The 12,859-nt window shown below is 57.4% G+C and overlaps 2 protein-coding genes across 4 annotated transcripts in view; one reads left to right on the forward strand and one right to left on the reverse strand.

Moving 5' to 3' along the window:
- Positions 1 to 5,965, forward strand: part of PSD (pleckstrin and Sec7 domain containing) — a 17,138-nt gene extending 11,173 nt beyond the window's left edge. The window contains exons 12-18 of one of the 2 annotated variants that reach the window (XM_006920914.3): positions 1,864 to 1,907; positions 3,348 to 3,538; positions 3,620 to 3,690; positions 3,800 to 3,957; positions 4,126 to 4,270; positions 4,544 to 4,687; positions 5,166 to 5,965. In XM_006920914.3, the coding sequence (XP_006920976.1) occupies positions 1,864 to 1,907; positions 3,348 to 3,538; positions 3,620 to 3,690; positions 3,800 to 3,957; positions 4,126 to 4,270; positions 4,544 to 4,687; positions 5,166 to 5,396 (984 nt within the window). In that variant the 3' untranslated portion in view covers positions 5,397 to 5,965. The remainder of the gene's footprint in view (positions 1 to 1,863; positions 1,908 to 3,347; positions 3,539 to 3,619; positions 3,691 to 3,799; positions 3,958 to 4,125; positions 4,271 to 4,543; positions 4,688 to 5,165) is intronic. The other variant, XM_006920912.2, reaches the window with a different exon arrangement.
- Positions 5,966 to 6,032: 67 nt separating this feature from the next.
- The window catches only part of NFKB2 (nuclear factor kappa B subunit 2), a 7,714-nt gene continuing 887 nt past the window's right edge, over positions 6,033 to 12,859 (reverse strand). The window contains exons 2-23 of one of the 2 annotated variants that reach the window (XM_006920916.3): positions 12,229 to 12,321; positions 11,879 to 11,960; positions 11,724 to 11,764; positions 11,369 to 11,467; positions 11,138 to 11,289; positions 10,778 to 10,884; positions 10,536 to 10,694; positions 10,139 to 10,243; positions 9,925 to 10,010; positions 9,707 to 9,845; positions 9,343 to 9,471; positions 9,003 to 9,212; positions 8,783 to 8,924; positions 8,288 to 8,402; positions 7,982 to 8,195; positions 7,660 to 7,829; positions 7,455 to 7,557; positions 7,183 to 7,334; positions 6,986 to 7,055; positions 6,634 to 6,806; positions 6,412 to 6,523; positions 6,033 to 6,309 (exon numbers count right to left, since the gene is read on the reverse strand). In XM_006920916.3, the coding sequence (XP_006920978.1) occupies positions 6,188 to 6,309; positions 6,412 to 6,523; positions 6,634 to 6,806; positions 6,986 to 7,055; positions 7,183 to 7,334; positions 7,455 to 7,557; positions 7,660 to 7,829; positions 7,982 to 8,195; positions 8,288 to 8,402; positions 8,783 to 8,924; positions 9,003 to 9,212; positions 9,343 to 9,471; positions 9,707 to 9,845; positions 9,925 to 10,010; positions 10,139 to 10,243; positions 10,536 to 10,694; positions 10,778 to 10,884; positions 11,138 to 11,289; positions 11,369 to 11,467; positions 11,724 to 11,764; positions 11,879 to 11,960; positions 12,229 to 12,249 (2,703 nt within the window). In that variant the 5' untranslated portion in view covers positions 12,250 to 12,321 and the 3' untranslated portion in view covers positions 6,033 to 6,187. Of the gene's footprint in view, positions 6,313 to 6,411; positions 6,524 to 6,633; positions 6,807 to 6,985; positions 7,056 to 7,182; positions 7,335 to 7,454; positions 7,558 to 7,659; positions 7,830 to 7,981; positions 8,196 to 8,287; positions 8,403 to 8,782; positions 8,925 to 9,002; positions 9,213 to 9,342; positions 9,472 to 9,706; positions 9,846 to 9,924; positions 10,011 to 10,138; positions 10,244 to 10,535; positions 10,695 to 10,777; positions 10,885 to 11,137; positions 11,290 to 11,368; positions 11,468 to 11,723; positions 11,765 to 11,878; positions 11,961 to 12,228; positions 12,322 to 12,859 lie in introns of both variants that reach the window. The other variant, XM_006920915.3, reaches the window with a different exon arrangement.

Consider the following 12,859-nt stretch of genomic DNA (forward strand, 5'->3'; position numbering starts at 1 on the left):
AGCATGATCGGCGTCAACAGCATCCACAGCAGCGCCGGGCGGCTGCGCTCGCGCTCGCTCTGCTCGGTTCGCTACGGGCGCACCCACCGCGGCGCAGAGACCCTGTGCTACGGCTGGCCGCAGCGCTCGCGCAGTCTCAAGCCCGTGCTCTACACCGACCTGGTGGTCAGCCGCCTGCAGAGCCGCAAGAAGAAAAAGGCGGTGAGGGTGTTGGGGCGGCGGCCCACGCCAGGCTGGGGGGCGAACGAGGGAGTTGCCGAGGGCGGCTGAGGTTGAGGGGCGACTAGAAGGTGGCACCAAAGGCAGCACGAGCCAAGGGGGTCATCAGTGGGGCTGAGCAGGGAGCCCAGCAGGGATGGAGCCCATGGATAGCCAGGGATGGGCATGGATTGGAGGGGGAAGGGCACAGACCCCTTGGATCAAGGTAGGCATCTCAAACTAAAGGGCCTTTGGGTCTTCTAGATGGGAGCATGAGAGGGGGCTAGTGGATGGGGTTTGCGACTTTGGAAGTCACATAGTTGGGGGCCAAAAGGGGCAGGGGATGAACTGGAACGCTGGAGACAAGAATTGTAGGTTGGATGTCAGTGGCCACTTCAGCCTCTTGGCCAAGAGAGTTGGAGAGTGAGGGTTTAGGGGCCGAGCTATGCTGAGTTTGGGCTGGGTGTATGCTGGGAGGGTATATGTGCATAAGACTGGGTTGTGCTGTGTGTGGGATGGAGGCTGTGGGGTGTACTCGTCCCTGAACAGGGTGTGCACATGTGGGCCGCTTGGCATGGCAGTGGGCAGTGATAGTGTCAGAGAGTATGGTGTGTTAGGGGGTTGTATCCCATTACGAAGGTGCCGACGTCACTACTGCACCCAGCTCACACGCAGACAGCATCACATGCCACACACTAAGCCCAACACACACATACTGGGGACACACCCACTCACAGACAGGCTGTCAAAAGCACCCCGACAGTGGGAGGCACTAGTGTGGATTCATGTTGCAGGCCACTCCCAAGAGGAGGGGTCCTCTATGCTACTCCTGGAGCCCATTCTCTCCTCTGACCACCCCAGGGCCCCCATACGTCCCTCAGACCAACTGTACAGAGGGGAAGTGACTGGTTCAGGACCTCACAGAGAGTTTGAGGTGTGTAGGGTTTGGAAACTAAAACTATTGCCTTTTACACTAGTGTTCACTTCCTAGGAACATGAAGTGTGCGAGTGGGCAAGGGGCTGAACCACCCTGGCATTTGGCCTGGTTGGGCAGTCTGGGTTGGGAGAAGGTCTCAGCCTGTCCTGGGGTTGGGTGCCATGAGAGTATGTTCTCTGTTACCCAGGGAAGGAGGTTACAGGGTGAGTCCTATTTCCTGGGCCTGTGTTCCCTTGTGCTCTGTGTGGATTTATCCTGTGGAAACAGACCCAAAGCACACGGCTGAGAAAAGGGGAGCTTCTTGGGCTGTTCTTTTCCATTCCCTTCAGAGCTGTGCTTCTCCCACCCAGGGTCTCAGCAGGATGACCCCTTAACAGTAATAACAACAGTAAAGATATTAATAGCAGCTGTCATTTATTGTGCATCAACCATATGCCAGGATGCCCTATGCTAATTGCTATCTTTCATTAAATGTGTGTTACCGTGTCTGTTCTCCTTCATGGATACTTGATCAAAGTCATGCAACTAAAAAAGTAGCAGAGCTGGGCCTGGGTCCTATTACTCCATTCCAGAGCCTGCTCTTGTCTTTACCCTCTGCTGCCCCCTTGCCCAGTTCTGTCTCCTCCCCCAGGTTGGGAAGGAGAGCTCTGAGCTCTAGTATCGGGGTACATGGTGCACCTCCTTCCAAGATTGACTCATACTACCCTGATCTGTTCCTTCCTCCCCAGGCCTTGTACAGCTCCATCAAGAATGAAAAATTGCAGTGGGCCATGTGAGTCCTGGGCTGTGGGGTGGGGTGGAGATGAGGAGTGGGGGAGGGTCAGCCTGGAGAGGCTGAGAGAGCTGAGGTAGGCCCTTTGAGTCCTGGGGCCCTGGGACAGGGGACGTGGGTGAGGCTATGAGAGGAGTGAGGTAGCCTCACTTCCTTCTTTGGAGATGCCTGGCCGGACTTGGGGTTCTGTGTCTTGTCTCTGGCTGGGTTGTTATGACAAGCTGGATTGGGATGGGTGGCCACTGTTAGCTGGCCTGGGAGAATGGGTGCTGAAACAAAAAGGGGAGGTCCCTTGGCAACCCTAGTGGGAAAACAGAAATCTCTGCAGGTAGGGCCTTGACCAATAGTGTGAGCTTCCCCCACCCCCATTGGTCCTAAGGAGCCCAGAGTGTTACAGAACACATTATCTACTCTTGGCAGTCCCAGTGAAAGCAGACTCAGGGTTAGTCTTGGAAGAGTCCGGTCTGAGAGAAGAGGTCCAATTTTAGCCTTGGGTCCCCTAGTCAGGGTAGAGCTCTCAAGTAAACAGTCAATAGATCACTCATATTTCCTGGTATCTGCTGAGAGTCTAGTTACTGTTCAGTTTAGCTGGGAACTCCCAGCAGGCAGGAGAGACCTCAGAGGAAGCAGAGGTCAGGAATGTAGTACAAAAGACCAGGGGAAGCTTTTTAGAAGATTGGGACTTGGGCATAGCCTTAAAGGAGGGGAAGCATTTGGGGAGAGAAAGGGAGTTGATATTTAGGAGGCAAATATGTAGTGGCTGAAATGAGTGTGGCATGGGGAGATGAAGCAGAGGCAGGCCTGGTGAGAATGGAGAATGGAAGGAGCGTGCTGGCGGGGGTGTAATATAGGTCCCATGTGGGAAGCAATAGGGAACTTGAAAGTTCTTGAGCAAGGAAGTGACCAGAAAGAATCAGACTTTTTACATGATACCGACAGAGCCTGCAGTCCAGAATGTGCTAGGGGACCACTAGGAAGCAGCTACTTCTGCCACCATTTAGCCAACAAGCTATGAGCTGGCGCTGGGTGTGGCTGAGATAGCTGAGTCAGATATGTGTCTGTCCTGGTGGAGAAGGGTGCGAGGTTTGGGGGTGTATGTGTGCAGAAATGGAGAGGATGGGGCTGGTTACATGTGAGAGAAGAAAGGGACAGACATGGCCCTACCGTTGAGAGCTCTAATCTGAAGGAACTGTGCTGCCTCAAAGAGCCGTGATCTGAGCAGGGAGACACAGCGCCCCCTGGAGAGACTTGGTCTGAGGTGGGATCCATGGCTCCAGGAGCCTCAGGTTGAAGGAAGCCACATTTCTGAGAGCAGCAGTTTCCCTATTCCCATCTCTACAAGCAGTAGAGGGGCTTTCCTGGGTGGGCAGAGGCCAAGATTGAAGGGTGGGGGGTTTGTGGCTCCATGGCCAGCCCATTCTGAAGTGATCACACCTGCAGAGACGAGGAGGAGCTGAGACGCTCTCTGTCTGAGTTGGCCGACCCCAACCCCAAGGTCATCAAAAGGGTCAGCGGGGGCAGTGGCAGTGGCTCCAGCCCTTTCCTGGACCTGACTCCTGAGCCAGGGGCCGCAGTCTACAAGCACGGGGCCCTGGTGCGAAAGGTGCACGCAGATCCTGACTGCAGGAAGAGTACGTGGCCCAGTGGGGTCTGGGGGATGGATGGGAGTGGGCCTGTCCCAGGACCTCTGTGACCTGTCTTCCTTCCCCCAGCACCTCGGGGCAAGAGGGGCTGGAAGAGCTTCCACGGGATCCTCAAGGGCATGATCCTCTACCTGCAGAAGGTGCGGGGCCAGCCCAAGGGGTGGGGGCTTATCTGGCTCCGGGGAGTGGGTCTGAGCTGGGCTGGGCCAGGCTGGGACTGTGGCCAGGACGAGATGGGCACCCCTGCAGGAGGAATACCAGCCTGGGAAGACCCTATCAGAGGCAGAGCTTAAGAATGCCATCAGCATCCACCACGCACTGGCCACTCGTGCCAATGACTACAGCAAGAGGCCCCATGTGTTCTACCTGCGCACAGCTGACTGGAGGGTATTCCTCTTCCAGGCCCCGTGAGTGCCCTCTTCCTGCCCATTCCAGACCCCTTCACCCTACTCTCAACTTTTTTCACTCCTTTGTCCCTGGATTGCCTCTTTCTCAGTCCACATCCTGACCCCGGACTGGCACCCCTGGCCAGGAACCCTGGGCCCAGGTCCCAAGTGGCTGTGCTATCTCCTCAGGAGCCTGGAGCAGATGCAGTCCTGGATCACTCGCATTAATGTGGTGGCTGCCATGTTCTCTGCACCCCCCTTCCCAGCTGCTGTTAGTTCCCAGAAGAAGTTCAGCCGCCCTCTGCTGCCCAGTGCTGCCACCCGCCTCTCTCAGGTACCCCCAGTTCTGTCCACCTGGCCAGTAGGATAGAGTTGGGCTGGCCCACGCTGACTACACTCAAGGTTACCATGTATGACTGTGTAGATGTCTAATGCACTGGGACAATGGCTGGGGGGGCCTGAGTTTCAGCCTCTACTCCACGTGCTATGCTGTGAACCCAGACATAGTGCTTTGTTCATCCAAAGGAAGGGGCTCCTTTTAAATGAACTTGCATAAAGGCATTGTATGTGCTAGAGTGACCCTGACCGGGTTCCCTCTCGCTTCTAGGAGGAGCAGGTGCGAACCCATGAAGCCAAGCTGAAGATTATGGCAAGTGAATTGCGGGAGCACCGGGCAGCCCAACTGGGCAAGAAGGCCCGGGGTAAGGAGGCCGAGGAGCAGCGGCAAAAGGAGGCCTACCTGGAGTTTGAGGTGAGCCTCCCAGCCTAGGCACCTCTGTAGCACTTTTTTCCATTAGCAGGATCTCCATGTCCCCAAATATAGGCTCAGACTAGTGGTTAAGGGAATGGACTCTTAAGAGTGGAACCAGGTGGGTGACTTTGGGTAGTTTGTTTAATCTCTCTCAGCTTCAGTTTCCTCTTCTGTGGAACTGGAAGAATATTCTATACCCACTAGGGTAATGAAGGGAGATGTCTGTCACGTGCTCAGTTTTCCTAACTCTGGTAAAGGCTTAAGAAACATTGTTAAAACTGGCAGTCTTGAAAGAGCCCAGAGATGATCACCAGCCTACCAGGGTATCATGTCAGTACTTGGGGGCTTTAGAGGTAGGCAAGGAGCTGCCACCTCCTAGCCTACTTTAGTGTCCCTCCCTGGTCCAGACAGGGTAGAGATGGGGTGGGGTGGGCAGAGGCTGGAGTGTGGGTTCACAGCCCCTGCCCCTCTGCCTCAGAAATCCCGCTATGGCACATATGCAGCACTGCTTCGGGTCAAGCTAAAGGCGGGCAGTGAAGAGCTGGATGCAGTAGAGGCAGCACTGGCCCAGGCCGGGAGCACAGAGGATGGAGTCTTCCCACCTCACTCCAGTCCCTCCCTGCAGCCCAAAACCTCCAGCCAGCCCCAGGCTCAGTGTCATGGCTCAGAGCCTCGAACAGGGGCAGGCAGTAGGCGGCAGAAGCCCTGAGTTGGGGGTGGGCATGCGGGGGGGTGGTGCCCGCTGGGTACCTGCTGAGCCCGGGGCTGGCCTCGGGCCACCCCTGAGGGCTCCTCAGCCCAAGGCCCGACCGCGCCGGACGCGGTGTCCGGGGCAGGGCAGGGCTAGGGCATTGGCCTCAGGAGCCTAGGCTAAGGGCCCCTCTAAGTTGACCCCCTTTTTGTGATAATGTTTTGCACTTTTCGTACTGGGGGCTGGGTGGGAGGGGCCAGGACCTCTGGACTTTTGATGCTTTTTTTGGGGGGGGGAGGCCTGACAACTTTTCCGCTTTCTGCTGAGACCATCCCCACCCCTGACACCAGCAATTCCTCTCCATCTTGGGGCCTGGCTCAGACAGAGGCCAGGAGTTGGAGCTGAGCTGGTTTTCCCTTCTTTCTCCCTGAGGGCTCACCCTCTCTCTTTCCAGAAGTGGAGGAAGGGTGTCCATGCCCAGGCCCCCATACATAGGCCAGGGGTAGCATGGCCTTGCTTCCCCTCCTTCAGTGGGTCCTGCCCTTTGTACAGCCTCCACCCTCATTAAAATTGCTCTGGACTTGCTGGTTGGACCTCTTCTCTCCAGTGCCTGCTTGGGGTCAGGGTAGGACAAGAGTCACTCAGGGGCTGCCATAAGTTGAGAAGGGGGCTGGGCCCCCTCCCTTTCCCATGAGAATCCTTTATTTACCCCAACTGAGGGGTGGGCATGGGGTATTAAATAAGAACTGGAATAGGTGGGGATACTGTACAGAGGGGCCCAGGAAGGAGGCTGGTGGGCAGACAGCAGTTCAGTGCACCTGAGGCTGGGGGTGCCCATGGCAGAGCCCTTCTGGTGGCTCAGGGGGCAGGCCCAGCTTCTCAGCCTCCTGTTCCACTGATTGGCTCCCGTATGCACTGTCCTCCTTCACCTCTGCTGGGGGAGTGGACACAGGGAAGGAGATAGGGAAGAGTCAAGGCCTTAGGCCTCCCACCCTGCAGGCCCAGATTGATCTTCCCTGTAGGACCCCTTTACCTGTGCTGGGCAGCTTGTCTCGGGCATCGGGACCCCTCAGCAGCCTCACTCCTTCCTCTAGGCCCATGTCAGACAGAGCTTCCAGCAGGCCCGCCAAGTCCCCACCTGCCAGCTGGAGAGAAGGAAGAGGTGTAAGAGGAGCCTTAGAGCCAAGGAAGCACATGGGATTTGAGATTAGGGAAAGGAAGCCAGGCATGGAGCAGGGGACGGGGCCTGACTGACCTTGTAACTGCGCAGGAGGCTGCCACTGGGCGAGGCTGTCTTTCGATATGTGTCCACCAGGCTGCGCAGCCCCAGCCGTTCTGCCAGCTCTGCCCAGTTGCCCTGAGCTCCTGGCCCATCTAGCAGATGTTCCAGGTTCTGCAGGACTGTATCCTCTAGTGGCAGCTCTGGCCCTGAGGGAGACACACACAGATGTGTCAATTACCTCCAGAGATGGTCATAGGCACAGACACCTGGACACTACCTTTCTTTCACGGCAATATGACAAGGCAGACTCCTTCAGAAGCCCTGAAGGAGAAGAGACCTCTGTGAGCAGGGGCCTAGGGGTTGGCAATGGGTGAAGAAATCTCACCTGCAGGGCTAGGCGGAGTCAGGGGGAGCGCCATGGTGTCCTGAGCAGCATTTAGCAGCAAGGTCTTCACCTGGAGAGACAGCCTCAGCTTTGACTACTCCCATCCCAGTCCTAAAGCCCAGGTACCAGATACTCGACCCCATCCCTAACCCCAGATTCCCTGTTTCCTGGTACTTCTAGTCCCAGGCTGGCCTCACCTTGGTGCTGCGAGTGAGGTCGACAGGTGTGTGGCCCCGGAAGCTGCTTTGGGTGTCCCTCTCGGGCTCCTCAGAGTCTGAGTCACTATCAGAGGTGGGGGGTGAAGGCAGTGGGCACAAGGGCTCCTCGTTCTCTGCATAGATGTCAGCACCTGGGGGCGGGAAGTACAATGGGAGTTCATCCACAATAAGGACTGCAAAGTGGGGGGAATGGGAGCCCTGCCCTTTCCTCTTCCTGACCCTGTTCATATGCTCATGAGGGTGAGACTGACCAGCCTTTAGAAGGAGGCGGGTGAGAGTTGGAGATCCCAGTCCAGCTGCCAGGTGTAGGGGTGTGTTTCCCGCAAAGGTTCGAGCATTCACATTGGCACGGAGCTGTGGAGTGCAAGGGAGTGGTTGATTACAGCACCAACAGACTAGCTGCCTCTTATCCTGCATCTTCACCATCTTTGGTCCCTCCACAGTCTTCATTCCCACCTTGGTGACCAGATGGGTGACCAACCCCAGCTCCTCCATCTCTGTGGCTAGATGCAGAGCTGTTCGGCCCCCTTGTCGCTCTGCAGCCTCCACTTCAGCCCCGTTGTCCACCAGCAGATCCAGGCACTCAGGGCTTCGGGCACGGACTGCTAGGTGTACTGGGTACAGCCCTAGGGACACAGGATACTCAGCCTGCAGCTGTGATCCCAATGGGGCCTCCTGACCAGCTGATCTCTACACCTCATGTTCACTCTAGGCACTCGCCGGTTACCTTCCCTGGTTCCCACCCTTGCCCCTGGTCCAGATGAGGTGAAGAACTCACCCTCGAAGTCTGGCATGTGCAACAGTTGGGGCAGGGTGGGAATTCCGCTCTGCAGTAGTGCACGCAGCAAGTCGGGGGCACTGGCACCTGCCCGCAGTGCCAGGTGCACTGCTGAGTCTCCATGCCGATCTAGCAGTCCTGGGTCTGCGCCTACCTGCAGCAGGAAGCTCACCACGCTGGTCTGCCCGGTGATCACTGCCAGGTGCAGTGGCGTCTGGGGACACATGCAGAGTGAAGCAGGCTCACCCCTGGCCTAGACCCACCTGCCTTCCAACCCCTACCCCCTCACCAATAGGTGCCCCTCACCTGGTGTAGGTGGTTGGTGAGGTTGACAACACCGAGATGCTGGGCATGACAGATGACATGGGCTATCTGTTCAATGACACTGGTCTGCCCGTGGATGATGGCCAGGTGCAGGGGCCTGGGGGATGGGGTGTGAGACTCTGGCCTAGCAAGCCCAACCACTCAGTGCATCCTCTACCCTTAAAACCCCAGTGCCCCCATAATCTCCCTTGCTGGGGCCTGTTGAGCCCACACGTCTCCAAGGGCAACGCAACACCTGAACTTAATCCTTTCTGAGCACCTTTTGAGGTAGTCAAGTGCAATTATTGTGCCCTTCTGATAGTCGACAAAATTTAAGTCTGAAGAGATTAGGTACCTTGAAGAGAGCTAGTACATAGCATGGGCAGACTTGAAAGCGGGTCTGTCCAACTCTAGAGCCCTGGCTCCTTGAAGGTCCCTTTCTCGCCCCGCAACCCGCAACTTTCCCGGAGCCCGTCTCCCGCCCACCGGCCCACCTACGTGTCTCCGTTCTCGTCCTGCGCTGTCAGCAGATGGCGCTGTCCCGCCAGCAGCGCGCGAGCGTCCGCCGTGACGCCGTAGTCGAGTAGAGCTCGGGCGCTGCGCTGCGCCAAGCCGAACAGGCGGGCGTTGTACTCCCGGGCTGGGGGCAACAGAGGAGTGGGCGGAGGCTAGGTCTCCTACCCTCAGCGTCCCGACCGCCCGATTCCGAGGGCCATACCTCGCTGAAGCAGCTCCGGGGCATGCGGTTCGCGTTGCGGGGGCTTGGGAGGCGCCATCGCCTCTGCTCCCCCCGCAGCATCCCCGCCAGGCGTCCCGGAGGCCATCTGCGCCCCGCCCCCGCCTCCTGGGTAGCAGCCCATCGGGGCCGCGCTGCCAGACTGGTAGGGGCTGTAGGCCAAGGAGGAGGGGAAAAAGCCGAGGCTGCCACCTGTGGAGACAGGCAGAGCTGTGGGGAGAGGGCACTAGCTAGGACTCCCCCAGATTTCTTCCCCCACAACTTTTCTCCCTTTTAACCCCTCTCACCTCCGTCGCCCTTCATACCATAACGACCCCCTCACCTCCTCCTCCAGCTCCTCCATAACCCCCAGCCGAGCCCCCAGAGCCTCCACCCATGTGGGAGCCACCCCCGAAGGGCTGGGAGAAAGTAGGCAAGGCTTTCCTCCGCTTCCGCTGCACCTCCTCCTTGTCTGGGGGCAGAGGGAAATGAGATGTTAGAACCCCCATTCATGGGCACTCAAGAGCCCTGTCCCAAGGCTGGTAATGGCCCTTTCCCCTTAAAGCCCTCAGGCTGGCTCCTAGGACCACCTCTTCCTGAGACCTTCCCCACTCCTGACTTGACTCAGGTTCCCTTATCTAGTTGTTGGGACCCTCCCACCCAGCCCTCCACCTCCAGCCCGCCTGGGATCTTCAGCCCAGCTCCACCTTCCACCAGTGGGTAATACGTGAACTGTTTGGAGTCAGAGACATCTCCCCCACGCTTGCGTTTCAGTTGCAGGAACACAGTTACGGGACGCTCAATCTTCATCTTGTGATATGGAGGTGTCCGGAACACAATAGCATACTGGACAGAGGAGGATGTAAGGTGTCACGGAGGCCTTGGCCTAGATGGGCCCCCAGCCCCAGCCCCAGCCCTAGAGTACCTGTTTATGAACATCTGTGGGAGAGAAGTCCCCAAAGGCCTGCCATCCATTCTCATCATCCTCGTAGAACCGAACCTCAATGTCATCTACAGGGAAAACTGAAGGTTGGCTACAGCTCCTAGTGGAATCTCCATGGCCATTTGTTCTGAAGTTGTCCTGGCCCCCAATCTTGATATCCAGCATCCCTAGTTCCCAGCCTGGGCTCTAGCCTCACCTTTCTGCACCTTGTCACAAAGCAGATAAACCTCATCTCCACCCCGCACGGAGCCAGCTGTCTTGTCCATTCGAGAAATCTTCAGGTTCGAGGCTCCAGGAGACTCTGTGGGGGTGGGATATCAATTACTTCAGATGACGTAAGAGACATGGTCCTGTTTATGGAGCCAGGTACTTTGTATCATCTGAACATCATCAAGAGGTAGAGGAACCTCTAGAATCTTCATTTACCCAAGACAGAAGCCATACTCGGGGGAAATGACTTGCTCAAGATCACATAATTCATACGTGGTAGGGCCAAGTTCAGACCCAAACCTATCTGATTCCACAACCTGAGGTTGCCTCCCATGTGCCCTATGACACCTAGGCCTTGCATCCCAGGTAGCCAGGATACTCACTGCTGTCGTGGATGGGTTGAGAAATAACAGGCTTCAGGGGCAGGGAGAAGGAGCCGTCACTGGCTCGAAGGAAGGCAGAAAAGCGCAGTCGTACGATGCTCAGATCCATCACCTTCTTCAGCTCCTTGGCCTCCTGCTCTAGTTCCCGACGCTCAGCCTCTGGAAAGTGGGCACAGTGTGACCCCTGGACTCCTTCTCTATTCCTTCCATGACCACCTTCCATAACCCTCCCCCCACCATACCAGTAAGGCCCTGAGGCCTGGAGCGGAGTCGCTGCCTCTGAAGTTTTTGTATCATAATCTCCATCATGTTCTTCTTGGTCACATGAAGGACACCCAGGTTGTTAAATCTGGGTGAGGGAGAGGGAGTTAGAGGCCTTGCAGGCAGTTCTTTCCTCCTGAGGCACTATCCTACCGCCAGGGCTCAGCTCAGCCCTACTTCCTCTAGGAAGCTTTTCTGGTTTTACTTGGGGCCTTGAGTTCTGGGGCCACCTAAGTCTCTCCCCTTGGTCAGATGCTAAGCTCATAGAGGTGTGCTGGGGCCTAGGACTGGCAAGTAGTGAGTGGGCATGCCAGTGGGAGCCAGGGGTAGAGGGCACCTACTGGGCAGTCATGTCCTTGGGCCCCACAGACACGGCGCAGACCCCCAGTTCCGAGCATTGCTTGCCCACCAGGCTGTGGGCGTGAGCACGAGGCGGGTCACTGTGCGTTACCAGGTCCACCTCGATCTTAGCTGGTCCCTCGTAGTTACAGATCTGGGAGGGGTGAGGGCTGTCAGTAATGCCCCTGGGCAAATTGTCCACTAGCTTCCCCTTAAGCATCATCCTTGCTCACCTTGACAGTGGGATAAGTCTTCCGGCCCTTCTCGCTGGAGGCACCTGGCAGTCCTCCGTGGGAGGGGCCTTCACAGCCATATCGAAATCGGAAGCCTCGCTGAAGGTTCCAGGGTAGAGTGACATTATGACCAGAAGAGACCCCCCACCCCCAGCCAGCCACACCCCCTGCCAGCAGTGACCATGACTGGTAGTGTCTGTCCTGAACCACAACCACACCACTGATCAACAGCAGCCAACCATTCCAACTTAAAGGGGCTTCTGTGATCAGTGACCCTCCTTGTGGCCACCCAGCTACAACTACCCATTTGCCCCAGAGCTGAAGCCATCCCATACCATCCCTTGCATTCTCTCACCTGCTTAGGCTGTTCCACAATCACCAGGTATGGGCCATCAGCTGGGGACAGAGGAGCCTTGATGATCCAGGATCTCTGAGCCCATCACCAAGGCAGAGGAGATGGGCTCCTCCCCACCACTCCCAAGACAAGGGTAGGTTAGAGGACTTACTAACCTGTCTCTGGGGCTGGCTCTTTGGGCTCCACAATAGATGGGTTGAATTTGAAATCATCATATTCAATGATGCCATCCAGACCCTGGTTTGGAGACAGACAGGGGTAGCAGCTGACTGAGCTACCCCCAGGGCTCTCCACCTCCCAGCTCTCTAAGCCCTCAGTAATCACTTCCACTCCTCCCCAGGCCCATAAGAGGGCTTCCATTGGAAGCAGTTTGCAGACAGACTGACAGGCAGGCTGAGAGATAAACTGAAGGCATTACAGGTGTAGGGGAGCCGAGGGGACTCCGACAGACCCGCAGACAAACACAGGGGGCAGCCGGCCGGCTTTGGGGCCAGGAGTGACTCACTGGGTCGTAGCAATTCTCCATGTCTCTGGGCTAGGCCCAGCTCTGTCTGGTGGCTCCGGCCGGGTTCTCTTTCCCAGAGTTTCAGGCGCCCGCCTGGGGGTGGGGGTGGGGTGGAGTGCGGGGGGAGGAAGAGACCGATCAAGACCAGAGTGCGGGGGGAGAGGGGGTCCAGATTTGGGGGAGGGTCGGATCTTCTCCAGCCACCCGTCCGGGTGTGGCGGGCGAGATCCGGTGGAGGACGAGATCCGGAGCTGGGCTGGGCTGGGATGGGCCGGGCCGGGGAAGGGGCAGGAAAGTTAGAACAGCTTAGGAAAGTCCCGAAAATACCAGGGAGAGGCGGGGCGAGAGGGGGCGGGCCTGGAAATGACGCAACTGGCCACGCCTCCTCAGTGGGAGGGGCGCCAGGTCTGCGCTGGCCTGTGGATTTCTGCAGCCTGTCTGTGGACTGAGGGGCAACCTGACCAGGGAAGCCCCCCTGGGGGTTGGTCCCCTCTCCTTCCTCCAGGGCTGGAGCAGAAACCAGAGGGTCTTTCACAGCTGGGGGAAGCTCCTTGTCTGGGGCGAGGCCCGCCTCCCGCCCCCTTCCCTCCCCCATTCTGGAGCAACCTTGGGATTTTCTACCCCGAGGGAG

Source organism: Pteropus alecto, unplaced genomic scaffold (genome assembly GCF_000325575.1).
Source record: "Pteropus alecto unplaced genomic scaffold, ASM32557v1 scaffold177, whole genome shotgun sequence".
Classification (NCBI taxonomy): domain Eukaryota; kingdom Metazoa; phylum Chordata; class Mammalia; order Chiroptera; family Pteropodidae; genus Pteropus; species Pteropus alecto.